Source organism: Marmota monax, unplaced genomic scaffold (genome assembly GCF_021218885.2).
Source record: "Marmota monax isolate L192 unplaced genomic scaffold, Marmota_monax_Labrador192_F-V1.1 WCK01_AAM20220418_F8-fsc01309, whole genome shotgun sequence".
Classification (NCBI taxonomy): Eukaryota; Metazoa; Chordata; class Mammalia; order Rodentia; family Sciuridae; genus Marmota; species Marmota monax.
Window position 1 is genome coordinate 23,125 of NW_026694506.1, and position 12,387 is coordinate 35,511.

At 29.6% G+C, this 12,387-nt stretch overlaps 1 protein-coding gene across 1 annotated transcript in view; it reads right to left on the reverse strand.

Annotated features, from left to right (window-relative positions):
• LOC124076285 (transcription factor RFX3-like) overlaps positions 1 to 12,387 on the reverse strand; it is a 71,575-nt gene that overhangs the window by 21,824 nt on the left and 37,364 nt on the right. Inside the window, 3 exon segments of the mRNA XM_046420132.2 lie at positions 1,952 to 2,133; positions 10,707 to 10,761; positions 10,763 to 10,779. Of these exon segments, the coding sequence (XP_046276088.2) occupies positions 1,952 to 2,133; positions 10,707 to 10,761; positions 10,763 to 10,779 (254 nt within the window).

The following is a 12,387-nucleotide window of genomic DNA, read 5'->3' on the forward strand; positions in this document are numbered from 1 at the left end:
ATGTACTTAGAGAACATGGATTCTACTCATTCACAAACCCAAACAACCCCAATTTTATCCCTTTCTATTATTAAAGATGTTTCAAGGTTTGAATGGAGCCTCAAAATAGGACCCATTGAAATCCTTTTCAGTAACAAAAGCAGCACAACAATACAGCTATTAGAATGTTGAATAAAGCCCAGAGTTTCAAAATATTGGCACAGTATATGTAACTACTGAGCTATCAATTCAGAAATAGAGGGTTAGGTCCCCAAATGATGATTTTCCTCATTTTGGTTTTAAAAAAATACTAAAGAAACAAAAAGCTTTTTTCAAGGGAATGAAAACTGGTTCCTTTAGTCTGAAGAGATAATCATGTTCTGTAGTTTAAAATATACTACTATTTTGAAGTATAGATAGAAGAAAATATATTTATGCGAGAACTGAACCTCCAGCAATCTAAAAGCCATACTATTACTTAAAAGTTGTGTACAATGAATCAAAGACCTTTCTGCTGTCATGCATAACTGATTAGAACTAATAAAAAATACATTAAAAAAAAACAACATCATGGAATAATTCAGAATTCTAATGCATACAGACCTATAAATCTTATAAAACCGACAAAGTGCCAGGGTTCAAGACATACTATCCCAAAATATGTACCTTGGCAGGAGAAAACGGCAGAAACAGGCCATAGAAAGTAGAATGAATTCTCCGTGAAGTGGAACATAAAAACTAGATGACCTTCCCATGAAAATAGGTCATAAGACCCGCTTTGGAATTAATATATAATGAAGTTAATTACTAAGGTACTTTTTATTTTACTAAACTCTTTATTTTGGTAAATTCTTTACCAAAAAAAAAAAAAAAAAAAAAAAACTCTGAGGTTATTATTTATAAGTATTTAAAGGTACATCACCTAAAGTTATACAGTGTAGCATCTCTATGTTGAATATTTTTATATAATTTCTGTAAGTTTAAAAAGTCAAAAACACCCAAATATTTCTGCCTAAATATATAAAATATTTGTTTCCATTATGTAGAAATTATGGAAAGACAAAAACAAACTCCACAGTTCTAAGTATTCTTTTCATCATCTTTGATTAGTAAAAATAGTCATTAATTTTCAAATGAAGGAAAACAGAAACTGAAAAGTGCTTCTTTACATTATTGGCTTCTATACAATTGAACTATACCATGTTCTAACTTCTACACATGATAATTTCATGATTAAGAGCAGAAAACACAAATAAATAAAAGGCAAATAAGAGGTAAAATATGATCTATGTCATCACAGAGGACTTCAAATGCCTATATTTTGCAAATTTACCAAATGACTTTTAATTGCTCCTAGCTTCATGAAATGAAGTGAAACCCAGCTTTAATTTTTTCTCTACTCAAATAAGGTTATTATAAAGATAATTAAATATAATTTTGTAAAAATCAGGAGATAGTCTCCTATTTACAATGTCAAACACTAAACCTTCAGTGTTTTTAAAAAAATAAGTGACACATATTGATTTTTAAAATATCATGTGCAAGCCTTGCATTAACAGTTAATGTTTTTCTTTTTTTCTTTTGGTACCAGGGATGGAACCCAGGGGCACTTAATCACTGAGCTACATTCTCAGCCCATTTAATTTTTATTTTGAGATAGGGTCTTGCTAAGTTGCTTAGGGCCTCTCTAAATTGCTGAGGCTGGCTTTGATTGGTGATCCTCCTACCTCACCCTCCTGAGTCAGTTAATTTCTATGTAGGCTGAAAATCAAATGTTCTCAAAGCTTTGCTCACTCAGTGTTTAGGACAGCATATCATTCTGGCTTGGTAGTATTCAGTGACTTTCCTTTTCTTAATCTATATTTTTCCCTTATGTATTCCTGTAATCAAGTACTTTTTCTCAAACAATTCACAAAACTGCTGTAATTTGAAAAGGGGAAGTAAGTTTATGACTTTATTTTTCAGTACTAACCTAGTGCCCAATCTCCTGGTTCGCAGCCCCATAAAAATTGACCTTATTAGTTTTCCAAAAGAGGCAGCATTGACAGGGTCCAGTTTGTGTTCTTGACAGTGTCGAAGGTAGTGGTTATACAGAGTGCTTCTGGGAAGGTTCACTCCTTCTGCTGTCTCATAATTGTCCAACAGCCACTGGAGCTAGTAGAAATAAGACACAGCAAACAGAGAAGTCATACAGTTTGTAAAATTTCTCCAGTCCACTGCAAACACAATATGCAAAAATACTTGAAAGTTCTTCATTAAATCTAAGAGTAAACTGCTAAAATTCAGAGACTGAAGAGATCCGGCTTTAAAAACCTCCAGAAACAGTGTAAATACCTGAACATCATTTTTCATCTTAGACAATATCCTTTTCTTCACAGAGTCAAGCATATATAGAGACATACTAGTTTTCCCTGTATTACTTGTAATTCTGAAGACAAATATTTCTTCAGAAAATTCAAACAATCTAGTTAATCAGTCATAAATAAAATTTCTAATTGTTATAGAAAAAAACACATTACTAAGTCTGCTAGCATGGTACCTAATGTGTCTTTCATGTTGGTTTGTTATAATACATGAACAGCAAACTGCTTTGTATGAGGTTTTATATCAAGAGTCTATTCACGGACTGGGGATGTGGCTCAAGCGGTAGCGCGCTCGCCTGGCATGCGTGCGGCCCGGGTTCGATCCTCAGCACCACATACAAACAAAGATGTTGTGTCCGCCGAGAACTGAAAAATAAATATTAAAAAATTCTCTCTCTCTCTCTCTCTCTCTAAAAAAAAAGAGTCTATTCACTTTTAGAGAATTATAATTTACTTATCTCAAGGTACCTCTAGATAATAAAATAATAACATTGTATAATGGGATGAATTCTGAAAACAGAAAGGACAAAATTCACTCATTCTTTCCCAAAAGGGAAAGAAACTCATGAGACATTGGCAAAGAACTTATATAAAATGAAAAAAATTGGTTTTATAATTATGAGTATTTCTATCTCAATGTGTTTTTTCATAATTTTAGAAGGCACATGACAATGACATGTAGTAAAGCAATATTTTCAACCTATAGTTCACATTATAAAGTTGCATTATCCTGTATTTTTTGAAAAATACCTTTAAAGTACAGAATTTAGAATATAGAATTTTTAGAAAATTTTATCCAGTAACATTTCAACTTCAGCAAAATTAAATTTTTCATTTGTTTATTTACTTTCTTACAAAAGAAGAAGTAAAATAGACTTCAAGAATTTTTCTTAAAGTCATACATTTTCTTGATGCTTGAGCACGGTTTCAAACTCAAGTTTCCTAAATACACTAGAACAACAGTTCCACAAAAGCAGCAAATATTTCATATTACTTGTCTCAAAAAAATTTCCATGACATATATAAGAGGTAAAATAAACAATTAATATTTAAAATGAAATATCATTTAAATTAAAATTATGGAAATAAAATAATTCATTTTATTTATCGCCAGTGACAACCCAAACAATGTGGTAGGCATCCACTGATAAAAAGATGAATTTAATTTCACTTCTTCTGTAGAAATTTAGAGTCAAATGTTATAAATGATGAAATGGACATTTAAATAAGTTAAAGCACTTTTCTCCATTTTGCTTACATATTTTAAGATCTGTGGTTAAAATGAGAACTTGAACTTTCAGACTTTTAAGAAAAAATTATTTAAAATATGTTCAGTATTGCTTTTAACCATGACAATTAATTGAATTTTTCAGAATCATGTTAATTGCAAATATTGCACTTATGTAATCAAATGTAAGTCATTAAACCCATATTAACTGTTGGCTTAGAAAATGTAGCTACTGAGCTTACAGAGCAGATCACTTTAAAAAATAAAATTTGTATTCTATTCAGAAAGACTTCCAGTTCTCTATGGAACACATATGCATATGAATATGTACACTTAAACATATGTATTAGTTCTGTAATGTATACAACCCTCCAATGTAAAACTCTGAAAAGATTATACAAGATAAATTTTCATGTTTGTACGGACAGAAAAATATTCCAAGTTAAAAAGAATTCTTTTCATATGAATCATCTATAACCATAACATCAACAAATTTTCCAGGGTCATTTAAACATGATTTTTGAGTATTCTAAACAACATATAAAATAGGTTCACTATACATATTCATTTAGTGTAAAAGACCTGAGGTAACCTGATTAGAAGATTAAAGTTATTAAGGCTTGAACCAGAATTCTGTCTATAACAGTGGGCTAGCATGCCTCTTGGTTTTTTGTTTGTTTGTTTTTGTTGTTGTTGTTTTGTTTTTTGTTTTTAAGAGTTTGTTAATTATGAACCCAACTGAGGGAGACTACAAAAAATGAAGTAATACAAACCTGACTCATCTATTTCATCCACATGCTTCATTAAAATGATTAGGACTTGAAAGCATGTTGGTCCTAGAGCAGCCCTACTGAACAATATTGCCTAAAAGTGGTCTAATTTTGTATCCATATACTCCATAGAGCAAGGTGACTGCTTTCTGTTAGTACTCTTAACATATTAAAACATGCAAATACTTTTTTAAAAATAGCAATATTTTTTGACTAAACTAACCAAGTTCCCACATCCAAAAGCATGTGATACACAATCTATGTAAGTTAAAAATGTAAAAATGTAATCATGTTGTCAAAGACACAACAGTATGATTAGGAAAGAGTTAAGAAATCAGAATTCTTTTCCTTGCTAATGAACAGATAGATGACAAATATGTAACCAATCTTAGTTTGAGAGTTTTTTTCAGAAACAGAATAGTTAATTTTACAATATGAATATACTTTTTATAACCAAGTTGTAAAATAACTTAGATTTATAAAAATAGATCTAATGCAAATAATTTTAATTTGATATAAAGTAACAAATTATTTTCTTAAATACAAATAAAAATGTTTCAAACTGTCTTAATTGTATACTAGTCTTCTTGTAACATTTAATTACTTAAAAACAAAGACAAATATCTGAATCAGATCTTATTAATTTCTCATAATCATCATCAGAATTATTTTGCAGATAAAAATTTTTATGAAATTGAAAAAAACAAAATGAATAAGTGAATAATAAAATATTTGAAGAGTATTTCCATAAACTGCTTTTTTCCTTTTAGTTGTAGATGGACACAATACCTTTATTTTATTTGTTTTTATTTTTATGTGGTGCCAGGAATCGAACCCAGTGCCTCACGCATGCTAGGCAAGCTCTCTACTACTGAGCCACAACACCGGCCCCATAAATTGCTTTCTATAAAAGAAGAAACTAGTGCAAACATTAAAGTTCAATATAGAAAATTTTGAGTTCAATGTTTGGTTTCTCTGTGTGTGTGAATATCTGAGTTAATCAGACCAATATTAATCAAATAAAACTTCTCACAGAGACAGTGAGATAATTATAGCAAAAGTTGGCATAAACTACTTAGAAGCCTAAATTATATTATTCATATCTCAAATGAATGACTCAGAGAAATGAAGCATTCATTGGATTGGCTATGCAGCATTCTGAAATGTTGAAGCAAGTCAAAATATCTGGGGTATTCTGTAAACTGATTGTTCTTACATACCTTATATTCTTAAAAGTTCTTTTCCTAAACAAGTTTTCAAAATCTGAGTTTGATTTATCTATGATAATCTAGACTAGCTGGTATAAAAAGTTTCATGTGAATAGGTATTTTGATGACTATAACTCTAATAGTAGCAAAACTACATTTTTTTCCTAATCCATTTTTTCAAATGGAAGAATTACATTCCTTGCCAGAAACCTAGAGAGCACTTTGAAGAAGCAGAAAGAGGGCAAGTGGAGATAAACACTCTGCAAGGATCGAGGAGGTTCTTCTGCCGCCCTGTGGGTTCCAGCTAGAAATCCTGCCAACCACTCTTCCAGCTGCTGGGAGAGGAGTAATCTCTTAGAAACTCATTGTGTACACAGAAACTGATTTGGAATTTAACAGATAAGACTTTGAGATATAGTTGGGGATTATAATCTCAATTCTATATACCAGTAATTAACTTTCAGGTTTTGAAAGAGTGATGAAATTAAATAACAAACCTTGAGTATAAAATATAGTATTAGAAGGCATCCCAATAATTTTATATATCTAATAATTATCCCAATAATTCTTATTATTGGAGAAACTTAGCAGTCAAGTTTTTGTGTAAATTTAAATTTAACCTGAAGGCATGTGCTCCACATGCTACCCGTGGGAAGTTAATGCCTTTTATATGATACATTGTTCCTGTAGTTTTCTCTTTAACACAATGCATTTGGACCTTAGAATTCAGTGCTCTTAAACATTTAGTAATTTAGAACTAAATGGTTACCATTTCTTTTACTCTTTTGTAAAATGACTTGCAAATGCTTACATTTATGATGTTAAAAGCCCATAAAATATGGAAACTTTTAAACTTTATCTTTAAAATCTGATTATTCTACTAATGAACTAAAATATACTTGTTTTAGGGTAGAAACCAAGAAAATGGGATCTTTCAGCCCTTGCATTAATTTATATTGATCAGGGCATCCTAAAGAAGATGAACAGTTCCTATTTATCCTAAAGGGAAATACTGTTTGACAAATAAAAATAAATAAATATTGCATTACCTATTTAACATCTAAATGTAACATTTGGCATTTTATTCCAAATGGACTTTTTATCCCAGATTATCCATTAGGATTTACTTTAAGTTCAATTCAATGATGAAATGCATCAGAAAGGACTTATTTCCATAACAATTTATATTTATAATACAGCAAAGTCAAGAGATAATAAGTAAAAAACAATGTTTTGCTTTGAACTGAATGTTTTGGTAGCTAAACTCATCAAACTTATGAAATAATTATTTGATAGAATGTGAAAAATACATAAAATAAAGGCAGCTTTTAATATGCTTTAAATGAAATTTTTTAAATATATATCTCAGAACATAATGTGAAAGTTAGAAACAATGAATATTTGTGACTTCAAATTTATAATCTATCCTAAATTGGATGCAATATTTCTATTAAATACTAATTTATATTTATTATAAGTTGGAGTATAAAATAAACTTTAGTCTGCAATTTAAAGAGTTATTCTATTTTTATTTAGTCAAATTATATATCCTTTATTGGTAGCACTTTCACATACAAAAAATTAGAAATTAATTAGAAATAAAAATATTTAAATAGATATTGTACAAAGAGAATTCTATAAAGCCAAATAAAAAGAACCATTCTAAAATATAAGGAGATAAATGATGTCACTATTAACTGCAACATTTTAAAGGTTGGATTATTTAAAGAAAAAAAAAGTTGTCTACATTTAAACTAAAGACTACGCATAGAAAAATGATAGAGTGACCACATATTTTTCTTTAGTATATCAGAAGAGGCCACCCTCTATCAACAATGCTCACACATATGCTTACTGAAGAACACTTAGAAAACAATGCATATGAGTCTCCAAATAAACATAGGACTAGCAGTCATTCTAGAACACTACAGGTAAGATAAGGTCTGCTGCCTTTTATTATTTATAGTATTCATTCATTTGGCAAGTATTTAATGAGCATTCATGATGTCTAGTACTGGTCTAGGTGCACAGTCTGTCTTGGTAGACAAAATATACAAAATCCTTAGTCCCTTAGAACTTTCTCTTGCCAACAAACATTTACTGACATTCTATAAAACACCAGTACTGAAATAACTGCCATCATGTTAATATTGTTAGTAGAATAAGTCACTGCACATAGTACAACTGTACTCATCACATTAGTATACAAAATGAGTAGGTTATATGTGTGTTTTCATCAATGTGATAATAGTATAATATTAAAAACAGATCAGCAGTATAAACACTCAAGAATATGCTAAAAATGGGATATAAAATTTCATGTCCCACCCCTCTCCTAATGTGTGGAAAGAAAGGTGAAAAGCAAAGCAAACTATCAGGATCCACTGAATTTGCTCCTAATAAGAGTCTTCTAATTACTGTGAATAATCAAATGTATAAAGAAAAAAACAGGAAATCCTTTGTACTCCATATCCCAAAATAGAATGAGAAGACTTCTCAGTTCAAGAGTCATGATTCACACTTTTCTTTAGATACTAGTAAATATGGGATACATATTAGTGATAATTTCCTACAAATTTTTTCTTAATAAAATTAATACTTTTTAGAAACTGAGAAATTGAAGACTTCATCATTGTTAAGCTGAACTCATGTCTACCTTAAAGAATCACGCAAACCTCAAATAATTCTATATTATATCCTATAAGTGAAGAATAAAGAACATAGTTTGACATTTAACATATTAACAATATTTTAAAATAATTTTCCAATGAAAAAAATTTTATTTAACAGAAAAATCACCAAAAAGCTCACAGAATCTAAAACATTCTTTCCAAGGTTAACTAGAAGGCATGCAGATTACTCCAGCTGTTTGGATAAATCTAATAAAAATCAGGAGCATGTTAACTTTCCAAGGACAAAAAGACAACAGGATCTTTTTCTATGTTCAGGGAGAAACTAACTGCATTGGTTAACAAAAGCACTGATCCTGTTTCTACTGTTAACAAACCATCTGTAGAAATCATTTGTATCTCTAAAGACTTAATGATAAATGTGGTTTTGAATGAACTTCACTATACTTCAGAGGTGTGATACAAATGAATCAGGCTACCTAGACAAAGATTATCACTACATTAGTGACACTTGTGCTGGTTCCTTTCTAAATATTGAAATGCCTTGGGCAGTTAAAGTATGGAAGATTTGCCATACTATATAATAAAAAAATATGATGCCATCGATTAATAAATAGTTGTCTACTGTTTATATGGCTTAATTCACACTTATTAACACAAACTATTAGTTCACAGATTCAACAAGATAAAAATAATTTTTGAAAACTACAATATATTTGAAAAGTCTCAAACAAATTAAAAAATAAACAAAAACATATCTTTATACCTATATTATTGTTCATTAAAATACTAATTGAGTTAGGTAATTAAACTTTAGAGTTAAAATTAAGCACATCATATATTTTAATATACTATGTTTCTAATAAAAGCGAAACATCAATTGAATATTAAATAAGCACAACACAACTAGATGTCTAAAAGTTGAAAAAGGAACAACTGGAAACCTCAGGGTTTTTGTTATTTTTTCTAATGTTCTTGGAACATTTCTGACTCAAAGAAACAGTTTCATTTCACTTGCCATTTTCTAAAGACAAATACCAGTTGGTTATCATCCCTCCCCTCACATGCACAGCCTACAAGAATATAGTAAATTAGCCTTTAACACAACTACACACTCATCATACTATAGCAGGGATATATTTATAAAATACATAAAAGAGCACAAATTTAGAGAAAGGGGAAAATAATACTTTTTAAACTATTTCAGAAACACCAAAATATATGCTAGAATTTTAAATTTGTAAGTATAATTTTCATCAATATTACAGGCATCTTCCAAGTTGGCTAACTTGTTTTTGTTTGCCAGGAAACTTTCCCTTGAAGAAGAAACCAGACAAAATACCCATCTAAAAACAAATGTGTTAGAACATAAGGAGGTAGTGTTATTTTGGGAATTTAAAATTTACATGTTTCAAAGTTCAAATACTTAAAAAGCATAACGAAAATATTTTCTGTGAACCAAAGGTTTTAGGTTTATTGAAAAAATATTACTTCATGTAGGTGATCCAGATTTTAAACTTTTCAATCACAGCAACAGAAGAATTAAGAAATCATAATAATTTCATCCCTAAATTTAAGAACACATCATCAATTAGAAAGACAAACTGTAATTCTTACTAAAATGTCACTAACATTAATTTAACAGATTTATTGAAAATAGATTTAAATCACAGTTCTATTCACTTTTTTGATGTATTCAGAAATCACCTTTAACAAAGTAATTTTTTAATCAGCATTTTCAAATGGTTTCCAGCTTCAACAACTGATGAAAATATTTATCATTTCACAAAATTCTCATCATTCTTCTTAACACTTACCAGTATCATAATGATGCTGAATCTGATAATGGTGAAGATTTTTCAAGAATAGTAATGGTAATTCTGTTTCATTATTATTAGCAGTTTATGATTATTATTGTCTTTATTATTATTAGCAACTTTATGGCTTACCCAAAACCCTACTTTTTCTTTTGGCCCATTTTCACTTTTCTTTAATTTTTAGGACCTGAGTCTATCTATGCAGCTGTATTCTATCCACCATAGTTAGTCTTACTGGTAAATAAATCATTTTCAAATAGATAACCACTGGATTTGTCATTAATAATTTTTTATCCACTAAAGACTTTATTAGTCACACAAGCAGACTTGGCTGTTTCTATATCTCTGACAGAGATCTAGATTGCAAGTATTTGCTTCATACTAAATAAATATCAAACTAGAAAACTTTAAACATTTAAAAATAACTATTCATTGATTTTCACAAATAAATGACAGCTTGTTGTTAACTTGAAAGTACTGTATCTGCACCCAAACAGTAGAAAAATCTAATAAAGCTGTCCACCATGGTCTCTACTTTTGTTGAGATATTCCACTGTACAAAATAGCCATTTAATAGTTCAAGGATCATAAAGGGCTGAGAAAGGAAGGTTAAGAAGCAAAATAAGTAAATAAACAAAACAAGCATTTAGAAGCAAGCAACACATGCAGAACAAGCAAGAGATTAGTTTACAAGAAGAAGAGGCAACTTACATGGCTGTTGAGAAGAGAGCTTCTGTGAGTGGACAGACCATCAGACTTTTGCAATCTCAATCGCCATTTCAATCTGATAATAGATGTCATTAAAAAAAGGGCTCAAGACAAGATAGTAATAAAAGGCTGACCAGAGATTTTTGATAGATTCTTTTAAAGTTTAATCCCTTCTTCAATGGTGGCTAATGAATAGCTATCACTAAATGTGTTTTCCCCTTTTCTTCCCCCCACACCCAGAGAATAAAATAAAAATAGGCACATTAATAATAAGCCCTATCACAAAAGTAAATCTTTTTGAACACTGTGTAATTATAATCAGTATGGAGACCTGAGGAGTAGGAACCCCGGTGGATTTTTCTAGCTATGAGAAAACATTCTTGACTCAAAGTTCAAGATGTGGGATAGTAACCACTCTCTAAATAGTCTCCCGCCCAAAGAGTATTTAATATTTGTTCTATTCTGTCATGAAAGAAAAATCATGCAATAGATTCTGAACTTAATATGCATTAGCATTTTAATGCAAATGTACAAAAAAATCCTTACTTGATGTTTGAAAGCTATGAAATCCATATATCCCTCTTTTAGTCTTGTATTAAAATTTGAAAGTAAAGGGTCATACATATGAATGAATATTCATATGTAACTGTGGCCCCTATGTTATATTTTAGGATGTGGTAGTAAGGCAGAAATATTAGAAATGACAGCAGAAATGGAATGTAGAAGAGAAAATAATTCAGAGCCAACAAACAAAAGGGGCAACTACAGAAAATTTTATTCCATGTAATCTTAGCATATTATGAACAACAATAAAATCTTACTCAATTCGTAATTTTACTAAGTAGCAGGGCCAATGATAAATATCACATACTCATGATAACCTCATATTTAATGGTAGCTTATCTTTCAGCTCCTAGTATTATTATTGCACATTCTGTTAATAAACAGTTTTGAAATGCTCTGTGGTTTTTGGGTTATACTATCAATATTAGCATTGCATTTATGTTTTAAAATTGCATTATGCAATTTAAGAGAAAATATATATTATTACTTTTGAAAATCTGATCACATCATCAATTTAGTATAAGCAGTTATAAAAATATTTAATGCTTTAATATATAGTTAACTTTCTGACACTTTACTTTGGCTATGGAAATTAATAATGTCTTAAAATTTTAACATACTGCCCCTCCCAAAGAAAAATGATAGAAGATAACTGTTATCTATAACAGTCTTTTTTTTAAATTTTTTTACCAAGTTTCCATTTTCTTTATCATACAACACATTATAGATAGAACATTCAGTATCAATTATATCAACATGAAATCTAATTTTCTTATAAACAACTTGGGAATTAATAGCTTTAATTTTATTTTATATTACTTTCCCACATTGCGAGTTCTTCCCTATACTAAAATGTAATATGGAGCAGAATATTATAAGAATTTATAGAAAATATTCTTAAAATGAATATTAAATTAATTCATAAAACTATATAATACAATTTATTCTATTAACTTTTCTTTTTGAGATCACAAAACTATATAGACTGGTTCTAAAACATTCTCTCTGCCAGATAAGAAAATAATATAGTTTATCATTATACTTGAAAAATAAACAGAAGAAAGTGATATTGCATAAGTGAAAAAAGATGCACTTTAGAGCAATGCAACTGAAATGAGTT